At 35.4% G+C, this 18,410-nt stretch overlaps 1 protein-coding gene across 2 annotated transcripts; it reads left to right on the top strand.

Moving 5' to 3' along the window:
- The first annotated feature begins 707 nt into the window (after positions 1–707).
- ptpreb (protein tyrosine phosphatase receptor type Eb) lies at positions 708–13,762 on the top strand. 2 transcript variants are annotated; one of them, XM_067367024.1, is made up of 20 exons: positions 708–791; positions 3,061–3,132; positions 3,437–3,533; positions 6,006–6,079; positions 6,234–6,367; positions 6,459–6,549; positions 6,735–6,811; positions 7,004–7,040; positions 7,174–7,271; positions 7,587–7,706; positions 7,896–8,059; positions 10,062–10,197; positions 10,288–10,437; positions 10,554–10,647; positions 10,839–10,915; positions 11,373–11,507; positions 11,641–11,766; positions 11,886–12,037; positions 12,462–12,597; positions 12,762–13,762. In XM_067367024.1, exons 2-20 carry the CDS (start codon positions 3,063–3,065, stop codon positions 12,834–12,836), a joined length of 2,043 nt encoding a protein of 680 aa, XP_067223125.1. In that variant the 5' UTR covers positions 708–791; positions 3,061–3,062; the 3' UTR covers positions 12,837–13,762. The 2 variants fall into 2 exon arrangements, with proteins under 2 accessions (XP_067223125.1, XP_067223124.1); XM_067367023.1 differs by lacking the exons at positions 708–791; positions 3,061–3,132; positions 3,437–3,533 and adding an exon at positions 5,699–5,927.
- Positions 13,763–18,410: the final 4,648 nt, after the last annotated feature.

Genomic DNA, 18,410 nt, shown 5'->3' with positions numbered 1-18,410 from the left:
ACTGTCATGAGTCACAATAATGGTACATGTAAAAATAACGTTGGCTTTTAGTGAAGCTAGACCCTTAGTAACCGTCACTTGGTTTTGACTGACAACATTCCTGATTTGATTTGCTTTCATGTGATCTGGTCAGGGTCCTGAGATGACCAACAGTGACTGACCCAGTTTTACACAGTATATTATCACCAGTGTTGTTGCTAAAATTCTTATGGGTGGGCCCCTTCTCATCCTTGAGGTTTTGTGTGGTTTGAATATGTATGAAATGGTTATTTACAGCTGCTGCATGACTGGAGTTACAGCATCACTGGTTAAAAGCAATACATTAGACTAGGAATAATATTCTAAAGGTAAATGATAAAGGTATGGATAAGGTTTTCCATGATTGACTACAAAAACATTGTTTTTAGTAGAAGCAGATCTTCTCAAAGGGATTTCGGTGTGACAAATCAACTGACACAATGCTAGAGGGCAGATTTAAAGTAGATCTTTTGATTTCTCTCTCCCTCCATGCACAACTTCCTCTGCATGTTGTACACATTTTATGAGGACAATTCCCCATTTCTAATGTAACCTTATGTCTTGTTCTTTGCAGGCAGTGGCTATCTAAGGATAGTCCACCCAGAGAGAACAATGAAAAAACCTGAACTCATACATTATTGAAGGACAGAAGTGCCCTCTCAGATATCATGACTCCTGGAGACCTTCTGGAAAAGTATCATAATAATTAATGTCTCCTCTCTTGAAAGCTATGGACTGAGACATTGCCTTGGTGTGAGACATATTTCACATTTGTGAGTACACTTTTGTGTAAGGCTGCATTAATCCTTCATCTCGTCTTGTCTAATCTCTATAGACAGAGTTTATAGATGTTTGGTGGCAGGTAGATTTTCTACTCCAGCTTCTGAAAGGATTAATATCTGAAATCTCTCTGAAAATGTCACAGGGGATCAGGCATACAGGTTATGTGACAGGTTTGCTGTCTGGAGTGATTTCTCACAGGCTGGACATCTATAAATGCAGAGTTGTTTTATCTCTACCCCCTTAAAAGTGGGGGAAAAAATCTAATCACACATATTTATCACACATATTTCAAATATTATTCTGAGACAATTTTATTTGTCTTATTCATTTGGGAATATACATTTAAAGGTGCCCTAGATTCAAAAATTGAATTTACCTCGGCATAGTTGAATAACAAGAGTTCAGTACATGGAAATGACATACAGTGAGTCTCAAACTCCATTGTTTCCTCCTTCTTATATAAATCTTATTTGTTTAAAAGACCTCCGAAGAACAGGCGAATCTCAACATAACACTGACTGTTACGTAACAGTCGGGATCATTAATATGAACGCCCCCAATATTTGCATATGCCAGCCCATGTTCCCAACATTATGAAAGGCATTAGACAAGGGCAGGCAGTAACGTCTGGATCTGTGCACAGCTGAATCATCAGACTAGGTAAGCAAGCAAGGACAATAGCAAAAAATGGCAGATGGAGCAATAATAACTGACATGATTCATGATAACATGATATTTTTAGTGATATTTGTAAATTGTCTTTCTAAATGTTTCGTTAGCATGTTGCTAATGTACTGTTAAATGTGGTTAAAGTTACCATAGTTTATTACTGTATTCACGGAGACAAGAGCCGTCACTATTTTCATTTTTAAACACTTGCAGTCTGTATAATTCATAAACACAACTTCATTTTTTATAAATCTCTCCAACATTAGCCGTTAGCCACGGAGCATAGCCTCAAATTCATTCAGAATCAATGTAAACAACCAAATAAACACTGTACTTACGCGATTAGACATGCTGCATGACGAACACTTTGTAAAGATCCATTTTGAGGGTTATATTAGCTGTTTGAACTTTTTTTTATGTTGTTTAAGAGCTCTTGGGGCATGGAGCACCAGATTTAAAGGGCCACACACCCTGAATTGGTTCATTTCTAATTATGCCCCAAAATAGGCAGTTAAAAAAATGAATAAAAAAAAATCTATGGGGTATTTTGAGCTGAAACTTCACAGACACATTCAGGGGACACCTTAGACTTATATTACATCTTTTAAAAAAAAGTTCTAGGGCACCTTTAAAAATATAGTGGGGTCCAAAAGTGTAAATTAACTTCTGACCTCCTATACTAAGTTTACATGATCATGGTCACAAATTTGATCAGTGACCTAGAAATAGAGCAGAATCTAAAGCATTTCATATTCATTTGTCATTATGAATTTTTTTGTACATTTTTACAAATTATATTTTCAGTGTTATCTTTTGAACCCCACTATATATACATCACATTACAGAAATTAACATTTGCGAGATGCATTTCTAATAGTGCTATCAAATTGATTAATCCCATCTAACAAAAAAGTTTGTATATATATATATATATATATATATATATATATATATATATATATATATATATATATATATATATATATATATATATATATTTATATATATTTATATATATATTTATATATATATATATATATATATATATATATATATATATATACATACATACAGTATATATGTGTGTATGTATGTATAATATATATTTGCAAACTTTTATGTTAGATGTGATTAATCACAATTAATCTATTTGACAGCATATAAAAGTGTGATCATATCTAGGGTAAAAAGCCTTGTCCTACTTTCAGTTTCTCAGTTGCTGCTGGTTGTGTGCGGTAGATGGTACAGTATCTCTAGAGGCCATTACTCTCTGGACCATTAATTGAAATTAATTTTAGATTTGCTCATGTAGAGGGAAGATTCTCACTGAATGCATGAGAAGAAGATTTATGGTTTTAATATAGGTTAATTGAATCTCTTGTGAAGCTTTTTGTACATTTGAGATTATCTCAGCTCTGCAGAATTCTCTCAAAATCATTTGTTCTGAAATGTACATTTTCAAATGACATTTTGTAATCTTAGTAAAAATATATCTTTTCAACTGAAGTCAATTGCCAGTTTTTTTTTTTATCTGCTATCTGGATACTCTCAAATATGTGATTGTTTGTTGTTTTCTCTCTTTATGTGTAGCCATGATGGTCCTGTTTCTAGTTTCAGCAGCTATCATTTCAAACAGTTCCTCTCATGGAAACCTGACCACAGGTATATCATCTCCAGATGTTTTTTTTTTGGTTTTTTTTTAAGTCAAAATAATTTAAAAACGGTTTCACTCGTAACCTGTACCCACAGAACTGGAATGCTTGGAATTGGAAATTTTCACATTTTAAAATATGAAGATGATTTCAGCTGCCAATTAGAGTGCATTTTTGACACATTTTATATAGTTTAAATCCATTCTGTTGAATTCTGTGGCTTTTCCTTCTTAAAAAACAAGTCTGCCGATTTCCTCTATAAAGCCTGTGGAGAATCTTACCTCACTCAGTTGTCTTTCTTTCTCTTTGTTCAGAGTCTCCAGCACCTCAGGGCTCACATGTCTTAGCCTCAGGCCTTGTCACCTCTCTCCTTCTCGTCATCTTTCTTCTTCTCATCGCCTACATTCTGAGGTGAGAAAATACACATCCCCAAAACATTCTTTTTGAATACATTATACAGTGCATAGATACAATGAAATATATATGAGTGAACAGCTCTTTTCTTGACCCCTATTGTACCCAGATCTAGTCTTTTGTAGTCTGGCCTACAGTGTTGCCAATAGCAAAACCCCCTGCTACAAGTCCTTCATTAAACCTCTCACACCAGCTAGCATAAATACCTGTTTGTAGGCACCTGTTCTCTCTACATGAAAATCTCATTATCCTTAACACTCAATGGTGGAGCAACTCACCATTTTTAAATATAATGTTAATCATAACTCTTAAAGATTAATTTCCTCTCTGTCTTTTCTACATCTCTACATTGCATAGTTTCAAATCTATCCTGTAGTATACACTACTGTTCAAAAGTTTGTAGGAAATTAATAAGCAAGGACCCATTAAATTCCATTTAAAAGTGACAGTAAAGACATTTATAATGTTAAAGGTGCCCTAGATTAAAAAATTGAATTTATCTTAGCATAGTTGAATAACAAGAGTTCAGTAAATGAAAAAGACATACAGTGAGTCTCAAACCCCATTGTTTCCTCCTTCTTATATAAATCTCATTTGTTTAAACGACCTCCGAAGAACAGGCGAATCTCAACATAACACGACTGTTACGTAACAGTTGGGGTGTACGCCCCCAATATTTGCATAATGCCAGCCCATGATGTTCCCAACATTATGAAAGGCATTAGACAACGGCAGCCAGTTAACTTCTGGAGCTACACACAGCTGAATCAACAGACTAGGTAAGCAAGCAAGAACAACAGCGAAAAATGGTAGATGGAGCAATAATAACTAACATAATCCATGATAGCATGATATTTTTACTGATATTTGTAAATTGTCTTTCTAAATGTTTTGTTAGCATGTTGCTAATGTACTGTTAAATGTGGTTAAAGTTACCATCGGTTATTACTGTATTCACGGAGACAAGAGAGCCATTGCTATTTTCATTTTTTAAACACTTCCAGTCTGTATAATTCATAAACACAACTTAATTCTTTATAAATCTCTCCAGCAGTGTAGCATTAGCTGTTAGCCACAGAGGACAGCCTCAAATTCACTCAGAATAAAACTTTAACATCCAAATAAATACTTTACTCACATAATTCGAAGCATGCATACAGCGTGCATGACGAACATCTTGTAAAGATCCATTTGAGGGTTATATTAGCTGTGTGAACTTTGTAAATGCCCTGTAATATAGTCGACAGCTCATGTGGCAGGGAGCTCGCGATTTAAGGGGGCGGCGCCGAGTGTAAATCAGTGCATTGTTAATGATGCCCCAAAATAGGCAGTTAAAAAAATTAATTTAAAAAAAACTATGGGGTATTTTAAGTTGAAACTTCACAGACACATTCAGGAGACACCTTAGACTTATATTACATCTTGTGAAAAAGCATTCTTGGGCACCTTTAAAAAATATTCCTATTTACAATATATGGTATTCTATTGAACTAAAGAATTCTGAAAAAAATGCATCACGGTTTCCACAAAAATATTAAGCAGCACAATTGTTCTCAACATTGATAATAAGAAATGATTCTTGAGCAATGAATCTGCAGGATTATTTCTGAAGGATCATGTGACACTGAAGACTTGAGTAATGGCTGCTGAGAATTGATCACAGGAATAAAGGAAATTTTAAAATATATGAAAATTCAAAGCAGTTATTTTAAATTGTAATAATATTTCACTATATTTTTGATTACATAATACTTGTGCAAATACTTTAATACCCTCAATCTTAAAATATTTTGTTAGATTCTTTTGCCAAGAGCATAAATGTACAATACATATTAGTCCTGTAACATTTCCTAGAAGTGAAATACTCAAATATACTATTTATAATACATTATTATTTGATATAACTCACACTATTTGTTAAAAGTGAAGTGTATACTTTCTGGGTCTCTAAACGGAATTGCAAAAATAATGACCAATTTTCACACAGGTTTCCTGACACCTCCCCTGTCTGCCACTGGTTGGTCCAACAGATAGTTCCGCCCCAAACTCACATCATTGGTTGAGATCAAACAAACAGAGCAATGTTTTGAAAGATAGAACCATACAGCCAGTACATACAGTGTTTACACTTTTTGAGGGAATCAGCCTACACATGGCTTAATTGTAGTTGTCGCTGTCTTTTCAGCGCTGTCTTTTCAACTTTTAAGTGCGTGTGTGTGTGTGTGTGTGTGTGTGTGTGTTTATGACCCTGCCGAGTTGCTCCAGCAGCAGCTGCATGTGTAGTGAATGTGAAAGCAGTTGTGATGGTGTGTTAGTGAGTCATTCTCTCTCAGCTGCTCTGAGGAATCAGAGAACTAAACAATCTCCCATGAGAAAGAACTTTAGATTTTGGTGTGTATTGTGAACTTTCAGTCATTTAAAATTTTTTGTTTTATCTCTCTGTAAATGTCTTACTTCAAAATGTCTCAGGTTTAGAGAGCAAAGGAAGGATCTTGTCGCCTCGGTTGACAAGAAGTTGCCAAATGGTTTTCTGGAAGATCAAGGTAAGTGTTGATTTGTCTGTCTTTGTGTATTAAGTCTATATTTTTAGAACAACATTTTTAGAACTTGCCGTTTGCTTTGAGAGATATAAAACAGTAACAGTAAGAGAATATATCTCTTTGACACTGTATATTTTTCTTCTTCTCTCTCTGTCAGAACAAACGGTGGTGCTCCTCCCCAGATCCCCCTCTCCATCAAAGCGCTATTTCCCCATCCCGCTGGACTCCCTGGAGGAAGAGTTTCGCCTACGCATGGCAGATGATGGCAAACTGTTCAGAGAGGAATTTAATGTAAGATCTTAGACACACACAAACTCTCACTCGATATTGTTTCCTTATACTCACGTATTGTTTCTTTTTGTCTGCTGCTTCTCTTTTACAGTCTTTGCCTTGCGGTTTTGGCTGTGGTACCTTTGAAGAGGCAAGCAGAGAGGAGAACAGAGAAAAGAACAGATATCCCAATATTCTACCCTGTAAATGTTCCTCACTCTTTCATAGACACACTTGAAAACTTTTCAAACACTGTGGAAGAGCTTGTTTTGTGTCAAGTCTGGTATAATTTTTAATAGCAACACAATACAATAGTATCTGTTAGGATTTAGATGGAGGATATTGGTCCTAGAGTTTAATAAAACACTTTTGTATATTTCCTTCACAGATGACCACTCAAGAGTGCTGCTTTCACATATAGATGGATATATGGGCTCAGATTACATAAATGCCTCATATATAGATGTGAGTACTTTCTCAGTGCTTTTGAAATAATATTGTAGGTCCTATTTCAATTACTGGCACCTGTGATCTAATTTTAGTATATCAAATATTTCTATTATGCCTATATGACCTTATATCTTGACCTACAGTATACTAAAATATTTTAGTTTTTTGTTTTGAGGCTCATGTTTAATTAATTTACTGTTCCTATAGGGCTACAGAGAAAAAAACAAATTTATTGCAGCTCAAGGTATGCAATTTCCCTCTTCTCAGTTGTAAATTACCAAAAATTACCAGGTAATTTAATCAATTAAATGTAATCCCTCTCACATTTAATGACCTTTGCTTTATCTCCCTTTTGAATTTCAATATCTTATTCTCAGGCCCAAAACCAGAGACAGTAGGAGATTTCTGGAGAATGGTTTGGGAGCAGAAATCTACCACTATAGTCATGTTGACCAACACAAGAGAGAGAAAAGAGGTAAGATAAGATATCACAAAGTCACACCAGACAGACTTTATGAGAGTTTAACATGTGAAGTAGCACAGAAGATCTTGGCCTTATTCAAAAACTCATATAAAAAGGAGAATATATATATATAAATGGAGAGTGTGTATATATATATATATATATATATATATATATATATATATATATATATATATATATATATATATATATATATATATATATTATAAATTTCAAAACAAGCCCAATATTTTGCAATAATCAAGTATTTGATCAAACAAAGTATTAGTAAAATTAAAATCTGTGATGTGTATGTGTGAAATGCAGGAAAAATGCTATCAGTACTGGCCTGAGCAGGGCTGCTGGATCTATGGCTGTGTGAGGGTGGCAATGGAAGATGTCACAGTGTTGGTGGACTATACAATCAGGAAGTTCTGTGTGCAGCATGTGAGTGGCCATTTCCCTCAGAAACACTACAGCATCTAGCATCATTGTTCAAATGCTCTGTATAATATACTCATATACTAGTGCACAAATTCTCTAGACATGCCATTAAGTAGTCCAGAAAATAGTCCACATCACTCTTGTGGAATCAGTAAGGCCACAACTGACTGGCAAGCTGTTGTGATTTTGCAGCATGCTGCTGATGGCTGCAGACCTCCGAGGTTGGTCACTCAGCTGCATTTCACCAGCTGGCCTGATTTTGGTGTACCCCTCTCCCCTATTGGCATGCTAAAGTTCCTCAAGAAAGTCAAGACTGTCAACCCTGCCCATGCTGGACCAATCATAGTGCACTGCAGGTAAGACTTTGGGCTATTCTTAACATATACGCCTAAAGACTTAAGAAAAGTCCCCACTTTTTCAGTGCTATTTTTCCCATATGGACTTTAAAAAGTCTTTGTTAAAGCATTTTAAACCATGAACAAAACCAACCAGCTGCAATGTGAATCAGAACATTACAAAATTTGATTTGAAGCAAAAAAGTATTTAAAAATCCAACAAAAAGACAAAGATATAAGCCGGTGAACTAAATGGCTTTAAAGGGTTAGTTCACCCAAAAATGAAAATTCTGTCATTTATTACTTACCCTTATGCCATTCCACACCCGTAAAACCTTTGTTAATCTTCGGAACACAAATTAAAATATTTTAGTTGAAATCTGATGGCTCCGAGAGGCCTCCATAGGGAGTAATGACACTTCCTCTCTCAAGATCCATTAATGTACTAAAAACATATTTAAATCGGTTCATGTGAGTACAGTGGTTCAATATTAATATTATAAAGTGTTGAGGATATTTTTGGTGTGCCAAAAAACAAAACAAAATAACAACTTATTTACTGATGGCCGATTTCAAAACACTGCTTCATGAAGCATCGGAGCACAAATTAATCAGTGTGTCGAATCATGATTCAGATTCACACCAACGGCTGAAATTGGTGTTCCGAACAGCAGATTCGATACACTGATTCATTTGTGCTCCAAATCTTCCTGAAGCAGTGTTTTGAAATCGGCCATCAGTAAATAAGTTGTTATTTTGTTTTTTGGCGCTCCAAAAATATTCTTGTCGCTTTATAATATTAATATTGAACCACTGTACTCCCATGAACTGATTTAAATATGTTTTTAGTGTCTTTGTGGATCTTGACAGAGGAAGTGACATTGCTCCCTATGGAGGCCTCACGGAGCCATCGGATTTCAACTAAAATATCTTAATTTGTGTTCCGAAGATGAACGAAGGTCTTACGGGTGTGGAACGGTGAGTAATAAATGACAGAATTTTCATTTTTGGGTGAACTAACCCTTTAATGAGGGCAAAACTGAAAACACACCGAGCGTCTGCTCACTATTCGCTCTTGTGGTACTTTGATGTCATACACAATCAGTTGGCGCAACGCCACTTTAAGTCGAACACGCACACCTATAATTTCATTTAAAAATAAAATTATTAATTTAAAGTTGTTGAATATATATGTATATAAACATATTTCAGCAGAATCATCATCATACATCATTTGCAGTCGTTCATGGGACTTTTTTTGCAGAATCATGGGTAATGTAGTTTTTCCACCAGAAATTCTGCTGTTAAAGGTGCAATAGGTGATTCTCTACAGAGACATTTTTTGTTATACTGGTTGAAAGTCTCATTATCATTATGTTAAAAGGTCTAAATGTATTTTTATAAATATATATCTTCTGTGGAAGGCGTAGGACCATAAGATGTTCATCCAATCTGTATATTCGGTCTGAATGAAAAAATACAATGTCTTACCTGTCTGTCAACGTATGTTTTTACATACCCTAGATTTCATACAAACAGACCTCAGAGCACCACACACAAACAGCAGCTCCTGCCAAAGTTCTTGCCAAATCAAAACAACTATTTATTTTTGGCCAAAACACATTTGAAACCCTGAACATTTCAACTATAACAAACAGTCTGAAATGCAAAGTATGTAGAAACAACCACCAACACAGATGTCTTGAGGCTCAGCTGTTAAACAGCCCCATCATGTGGGATTGTTAACACCTCAGCCAAAGCAACAGATTTTCCCACTGGTTAATGTGTGAAAAGGCCCTTTTTGCAGTGAAATGAAAAATTGTAACTTTTTCAGGTCTAATTCACTATACAGCAAGAACCTGCAATGTTCATAGCATTTTAAAACTGATTCCACATTTAATTGAACTGAGATAATTAGATATTAATACAAATGAAAAGACCCTGCAGTTTTGACTACATTATCTCATTATCCTTCATTTCATGCCCTACTTTACATCTCACGACTCATTTTCTCTCTGTGTAGTGCTGGGGTCGGCAGGACTGGGACGTTCGTTGTGATTGACGCGATGATGGATATGATGCACGCTGAAGGGAGGGTGGACGTGTTCGGCTTTGTGTCCAGAATAAGAAAGCAGCGCTGTCAGCTCATTCAAACAGACGTAAAGATCTTTCCGCAGCCCCTCTGCTGTGTTTGACTCATCATTTCAGCAGTGATTGGGCACTGATATTTCTCTCTCTTTCGCCCACAGATGCAGTATTCTTTCATTTACCAGGCACTTTTGGAGCATTACCTGTTTGGTGACACTGAGTTAGACATCGCTTCTTTGGAGGGCCACCTCCACAAACTCCACAACACACACACACACATGGACCGAGTGGGTCTGGAGGAAGAATTCAGAGTAAGAACCACATCAGTTAAAGGGTTTGCTAAGCAAGATCTCATGAGTTATTATGAACATTGACAAAAGTGAATAGCTTTGACATAACAGTGCGTTCTTGTTTGGAATCTCCTCAGAAACTGACTAATGTCCGCATAATGAAGGAGAACATGAGAACCGGTAATCTGCCTGCCAACATGAGAAAGAACAGAGTACTGCAGATCATCCCATGTGAGAAAATATATACAGATTTATCATTTTAGCTCTTTCTTTCTTTCTTTCTTTCTTTCTTTCTTTCTTTCTTTCTTTCTTTCTTTCTTTCTTTCTTTCTTTCTTTCTTTCTTTTTCTTTCTTTCTTTCTTTCTTTCTTTCTTTCTTTCTTTCTTTCTTTCTTTCAATCATTATCCTGTTTTTGTTGCCAGATGACTTCAACAGGGTAATATTATCAATGAAAAGGGGGCAAGAATTCACAGACTACATTAATGCATCTTTCATAGATGTAAGTATATACTTCATAATTTTTATTATTATTATTATTATTATTATTATTATTATTACATGATGTGCACTACAAACCTATTATGCATTACCAATATCAAATGCAAAGTAGTATGTGTTACAAATCTGGTATGGACTGCAAAACTAGTGTGCATCTATTTAAAGCGACTTTTAATAGTAAAATAACACATATACACAGGCACAAGTAATGAATTAAATAATAGTAATAATAATTTTATTTATAATTATATTTATTATTATTATTGTAAGACCACATCTCATCCTACATACAAATAATGGCCTAGAATAATAATAATAATAATAATAATAAAAAAAAAAACACATTTAACATGCTATTTGTTCAATTCTTGTTTTGTATATTTATTTTAATAAATGTATTTAACATCATTAAAAAGCACTGGCAAACGTACCCATAACACTATGCTTTACTGTTGCAGGGTTATAGGCAAAAGGATTACTTTATAGCAACTCAGGCACCTTTGGCTCACACTGTGCAAGACTTCTGGCGCATGGTATGGGAAAGGAAGTGCCACTCTATTGTCATGCTGACTGAGCTGAAAGAGAGAGAACAGGTACAGTTTGGGTTTATAATTATATTTATCTTTTTTATATTTATATGTCAGTCAACATAAAGAAATGGTTCAGTTACACTTCCAGTCTGAAGTATTCAAGTATTCACTTCCTTTCCAACTACTTTCACTCCAGGAGAAGTGTGTACGTTACTGGCCAGCAGAGGGCAGCGTTTCATTTGGAGAGTATGTACTGGAGCTGAAGAGAGACGCACTTTGTGAGACTTTCAGCATTCGAGACATGCTGCTGTCATATGCATCAGTGAGTTAAACATGCAGTGAATTTGTCCATTTTATGGTCAATCATACGCTTCACTTAGGAGATTCCTTTTTTGTGCTAAAATTGTTGACCACGTTGCGGCTAAATTGGGCTGTTTGCAGGAGAAGCAGACACGACTAGTCAGACAGTTCCACTTCCATGGTTGGCCAGAGATTGGAATCCCGTCAGACGGAAAGGGAATGATTGACATTATTGCTGCAGTGCAAAAACAACAACAGCAATCTGGAAACAACCCAATAGTGGTGCATTGCAGGTACACACACTCTCTATATCTCCCTCACACACAATGCCCCCACCACACACACACTTTGGGTTTGTATGTTTTATGGGGACTTTCTATAGCCATATTGATTTTTATACTGTACAAACGGTACATTCTATCCCCTAACCCTTCCCCTAAACACAACCCTCACAGAAAACTTTATGCAGTTTTACATTAAAAAACAAAACATAATTTAGTATGATTTATAAGTTATTTTCCTCATGGAGACCAAAAGAAAAAAAAATGTCCGCACAAGGTCAAAGATTTTTGGTATTACTATCCTTAAGAGACATTTGGTCCCCATAATGTTGGGTTTACCAGGACCACACACACACACACATTTATTTTGTTATAAACTGTTGCATAAGTTTGTGAAACCTGTCATAAAAGTATTTATTATTTTATGTGACATCAGTGCTGGTGCCGGTCGGACCGGAACATTCATTGCCCTCAGTAACATCTTAGAGCGGGTCAAAGCCGAGGGGTTACTAGATGTATTTCAGACCGTGAAGAGTTTACGCACTCAGAGACCACATATGGTCCAAACTGTGGTAAGAATGTTTTCATAATTCATATAGATCTCTTGGTTTCACTAATATATTACAGTATGGAAATTATAAATCTGATGGCTTCACTATTAAATTACAATATGGAAAATAGTATTATATTATTTATATTGAATTATGATACAATGTATTTTCGTTTGTCTTCTCAGGAACAATATGACTTCTGCTACAGAGTTGTGCAAGATTTTGTTGACATCTACTCTGACTATGCTAATTTCAAATGAGTGCAGCTTACCAACACACATTTATATTATATTTAAACTGAAGAAGAATATTACTGTGGCTTAGTGACACTCCATGCACTTGACATTTCCTATTCTTGCTATTTATATGCAGTTAAGGTAATACTTTGGATATGACCAGACTCCAGTGGCTTAACCATGTCTTTTGCATTAAGTTTTTGTTACGTTCATGTAGTATTCTGTATCAAGAAAGGATTATTTTTCTTTTAATTTGACCATATTATTTAATTTGTACGTTAACATCTTTTTTGTTTACTACAAAATTATTTTTTATTTAATAACTATGTTCACAACTGAAGTGTAAATGCATTCCATTCTCAGTATTTGTTCCTTCTATTTATCCTCCAGCTTGCTTCCCAGAAAAATTTTGCATGGTTATTTGTGTGTGCTAGTGTACTAAAAGTAATTAGGATACTTCCAAATTTGAATTTTATGGCAGTTCTTGGCCAGACTCTGATTTGCATCAGCCCTGATAAGTCACTTGAACCATATACATGCTCTTCACCTTTCACATCACCTTCATAACCTGACTGAAATGTCCCACTTAATGAAACTTTAGCAGGCTTTAAAGTTTCTGTGATGATAATGCTGTTTATAACTAGGACTTTTCAAGCCAATCAAACAATAAAGAATCTAAAGCTGTGACAGAGATACAGATGTGGATTAAAGCATAAAACATACAAAGGAAATAGTAAATCCATAATGATATTTGGTTGTGAAATTAATACATGCCATAAAGGGATTAATGAAACCTGTGAAACAACAAAGGAATAGTTTCCTTTCATTATTCCCTACAAACATCATTGATATGTTGAGTGCTTTTTTGAACAAGGTCATGTAGAAAAGCTCATCTGCACTGTCAATGCAGTGTTCTTGTACCAGGGTGATAAACTATGAAGAAAATGAGGAAAGACATATGCCTTAATCCTGAATAACATCATTTTCTGCAATAAATGTTTCAGTCAATACGTTTGTATGTGTGTGCAAAATCTGTTATTTTACTATAAAAAGTCTAAATAGCTTTTAATAGTTGCATTCTAGTTTTGCATTGCATACAAAATTTGTAAAACACTTTGCATTTGATATGAAAGATAGGTTTGTAGCAGGGGCATTTCCTCCGAGTAGGCAAGGAAAATAGAAATCCATATTACATATAAAACAACACAAATATTACAAATTATGACATTAAAAAGAGCGCAAGTCACACGTATTTCTTAAGGAACACTGCCCAACAGCGACACCCGCAGGTAAAGTTTCAGCAGGAGGCATGCCTCCCTTTGCTCTCATAGGAAACCATAGAAAATCATTAGACCCTGGTGTGCGGTGGGTTTTGTGGGGGGTAATTGAGAGTGAATAGGGGAAAGTCACGTGATAGAAGGCAATGTGTCCATCGCACTATGATTGGATGTAACTGGTTATGATTGGATATGATTGGTTTGTGCGATAAATCCCGCCTCTTGTTGACGTGCACGTTCCGCACATCAGTTTGAATGAACAAATGGCGTCAACGGGAAGAGTAAGTAAACAGATCACCCGGTTAGATATCACTGCTTTATGTCACGTCAAAATCAAACTTGAAATGGACTGAAAGCATGATGATTGCGTTTTTTTTTTAGTGCAATCAGCTTGGTGAAATTTAAATACATCTTCGTGTCTGTGACAGACGGTGTTTAAGGAGCATGACTGATGATCCAAAATATCCTAGGTTGTATGGGGTCAGATTCCCGCCAATTGTATTGCAGTCACGGATCAAAAAATAATAAACGTGAATCACAAATTTAAAAACACATGTAAAAATATATAGCACAAACTTAAAAAAATAATGCAAAATGATCGGAATGGCAAAGAACATGGTCACGGATCAAAATATAATAAGCGTAAATCGAAAAATCAAAAGCACATTTAAAAAAATAACAAGCATGAATCAAAACTTTAAACACATTAAAAATGATATTGCACAAATCTTAAACTTGTGTTTATGCGTTCTTAAAAGTTGTTTTCCTTGCTTTTATTACTCTTTTCTTTCTGCTCTCTTTACATTTTCTGCTTATATTTTACTCTTTTGTGCGCTTGTGCAGTTTTTCTCTTTGCTCTTCTTTCTACGTTCTGCTCTTGCTTTTCCAAATGTTGCAGTTCGAGTTTCATGTAAATTAGGCTGGGCTTAAGCGCCACCATTGGTCCACTAGTTCTAGATTGACAGCTCCTCCTCTAGCCAATCAATCGAAGGGAGGGAGATGACATCACTTCAATGCGACTCATGGCTACTGATGCTCACACTCATACAGGAGAAGATAACCATCACAGCTGGCAATTTCCGAGCTGGGGTAAACTCTTTCTGTTGCAGGACACTGTTATAATGTATATATATGCATTATAACATATGTACATATGTACCTTCATACATATGTACCTGCAACTCGACCTGTCACCGGTATATAGGCTACTTCTACCTGGACAATCTTTTATTGTTAAATTTACCATCCTAACGACAACCTGTCACAGTTGTGCCTGTCTGACGATCTATCATTGTTATATTAATCTTTAATGCACCTATCACTGGACTTGGCACCGTGAAACGCAGCGTCCACCATGCAGCAGCCTCACAACATCACTCTTATGTGTGCCTGGCTCGTCTATACCTGTTATGTTACTGTTAGATATTTTTAGTATTCATACAATAATATTAATAATAATATGCTTGCTTGTTGTCTCTTTTATTCCTGTCTTTTGCACAAGAGAATATAACATATGAAACCTACCTTATTAGGCTTATATATTTGCTTGTGAATTACATTTAAAGTAAGATATGCCATGGCAATTGTTTAGATCAGTAGTTCCCAAACTGGGGTACGTGAGGTGACAGAGGGGGTAACGTTACGCGAACAAAATGCAGAATTTTGCCATTCATTTAATTATTCTCTACATTAAAATAACATTAAAACTGATCATGTATTTTCTAACAGGTACAATATGCCATATGACATCCAATCAAAATACCATATCTTTTGCGGTCAAATCTGACAGAGTCCATTTCCACATGCAGCGCACATATGGGTGCATAGCCAGTATAGGTTGCGTGGGGAGTCTGCAGCCTGAGCAAAACGCGCAACATACTGCCATTCTGTACCTGCAGATTTAGCACTTACTAGCACGAAGAACAATAGCCTGGCACAAAACGGGCTTAAATATCAATTTAAGATTCAAACTCTTGATACAAAACATAGCCTACCTTTTGTGAGTTCTTGTTTTTAATGCTGATAATATTATATGAGCAAGAATGCAAATCCAAATATCCACACAACAGTTCAACAAACAAAGGGGTAATATGAAGTGTTATTCTTCACAGTATTGTCAGTATTTGCTCTATTTTGCAACGAAAACAACAGCAGGATTACAACACAGCAGTGCTTCGAGAACGAATCTGCAACTTTGAATGAATTGTTCGTGAAAGTCATGATTCATTCATAAATACAGCCACTTGCTTCTTTGAATGAATGACTCGATGACTCAGGCATTAAGACAGTGGCTTACCGCCATCTACTGGCGGTTTTAGTGTTTAAAATAATCACTTTTCACGTTTTTAGCATTGCATATTTCTCTATTGAACATTTTTTAATTTAAAACATTATTATTGTTGTAAAGGTATTCATAAAGATCAAAAACTGCACTAGAAAGTCAATTTAGGGGGCAAATATTGTCCCTTAATGGAAAATTTACAATCTAAGTGGAAGAGAGGGGGTACGCAGAAGGATGGTAAGTGTCTCAGGGGGTACTCTGAAAAGTTTGGGAACCACTGGTTTAGATCATTGTGTGTTGCTCGTAATAGTAAACTGTGCATATTTTGTCATGTATTGTTTTCCTGTAAACAGATTTATAGATTTTGTCTTCCATGTACAGTATGTCATTGACACGGGTGTTGGTTTATGAATTTGATCACATTTTAACACTGAGATTATAAAATTATAAAGTTAAGCAATAGCCTTCACATCAGTGTTTTCCCCAATATTAGAGCAATTGCAAATGTTGATTGAGCTGTTGTATAAATCAATATAGCTATAAGTTAATTTTGAATGTGTTTTTGCACTATTTTAATGAAAGGAGTATCAAACAAAGTCACAGCAGAACAGCTTCGCTCGTCTCTGAGCAACACAGCAGTGTTTCATTAATGAATTCCTGATTTGAACGAGAAGTTTGAATGAACTCTCCGCCACCTACATATCTGTATCTGTAATTTTGTTTTTATTTAAAACATTAATCTTATAGTATTGTGCAATTATGTAGTTATGTAATTAAACACAATAAATGTGTGAATAAATCACTGCATATCAAATCCACCTGGTTTCTGTAACTATCTTCTCTGTAACACTATCGTAGTCAATGCAGAGATGATACATTCAGTCTTATGGTGCGTTCAAGTCATGTCGGAAAGATCGTATTTACGAGCAGAACTGACATGAATGCCACCACAATGTCGTAAATACCAGTGGGAAGCTCGTAATTTTCTTTAAGCTCCGATCTGTACGAGTTGGGGGCGTGTCAGTCAGAAACATGGCGAAATACCACAATATTACAGGTATTTAGCATTGAATTGTCAGGCTTTTCTATTTACAACAAAGTAAGCTGATTCCCAGCAAAAAATACAATAGCATCACAATATAAAAATGTAATATGCAACAATAAAGTTTACAACAGCTTCATACATTAATTAAAAAACATAAAAAAGCAACATACAACTAATGTACATTATTTGCTCTACATTTTCTAGAAGCAGAAGTGTTGTTATTTTGTGTAATTAATTTAGAGAAGGCACACCGCCATCATACTCCGACGAAAGTGACTTGAACGCACCTACCGTCGTACACACGATTTCCCACCTCGTAAATACGAACTTCCCAGGAAGACTTGAACGCACCATTAGAATTAATTTACCTATGATCGTTTAACAACAATTAAGAAATATATTAGCTACAGTAGCCTTAGCATATTAGCACCATGAGCCAAGTAATATTTTAACACCAAATACCATATATTATGAACATAAAGATTAACAATCATAAGTAGACTGCACAATAAAAAGAGTATCTCAAAAAGAGGAATTATTTGTCCATAGTTCAGATAACTTTACAGATTGAAAGTCCTTGTAAAGTTTCAGATTAAACTGTTATCTTCTCCTGTATGAGTGTGAGCATCAGTAGCCATGAGTCGCATTGAAGTGATGTCATCTCCCTCCCTTCGATTGATTGGCTAGAGGAGGAGCTGTCAATCTAGAACTAGTGGACCAATGGTGGCGCTTAAGCCCAGCCTAATTTACATGAAACTCGAACTGCAACATTTGGAAAAGCAAGAGCAGAACGTAGAAAGAAGAGCAAAGAGAAAAACTGCACAAGCGCACAAAAGAGTAAAATATAAGCAGAAAATGTAAAGAGAGCAGAAAGAAAAGAGTAATAAAAGCAAAGAAAACAACTTTTAAGAACGCATAAACACAAGTTTAAGATTTGTGCAATATCATTTTTAATGTGTTTAAAGTTTTGATTCATGCTTGTTATTTTTTTAAAT

The sequence above is a fragment of the Chanodichthys erythropterus genome, chromosome 18 (assembly GCF_024489055.1).
Source record: "Chanodichthys erythropterus isolate Z2021 chromosome 18, ASM2448905v1, whole genome shotgun sequence".
NCBI classification, from domain to species: Eukaryota; Metazoa; Chordata; class Actinopteri; order Cypriniformes; family Xenocyprididae; genus Chanodichthys; species Chanodichthys erythropterus.
Note: the sequence above shows the minus strand (reverse complement) of the source record. Positions and strands in the feature narration are given on the sequence as shown.

What these genes read in the sequence shown, in the direction of transcription:
- ptpreb (XM_067367024.1), top strand. Translation starts at nt 3,063, where the DNA reads ATGATGGTCCTGTTTCTAGTTTCAGCAGCTATCATTTCAAACAGTTCC. An exon ending in CAAATTTATTGCAGCTCAAG is followed by an intron (nt 7,041 to 7,173) that starts GTATGCAATTTC and finishes TCTTATTCTCAG; the next exon opens with GCCCAAAACCAGAGACAGTA. An exon ending in TTAATGCATCTTTCATAGAT is followed by an intron (nt 10,916 to 11,372) that starts GTAAGTATATAC and finishes TTACTGTTGCAG; the next exon opens with GGTTATAGGCAAAAGGATTA.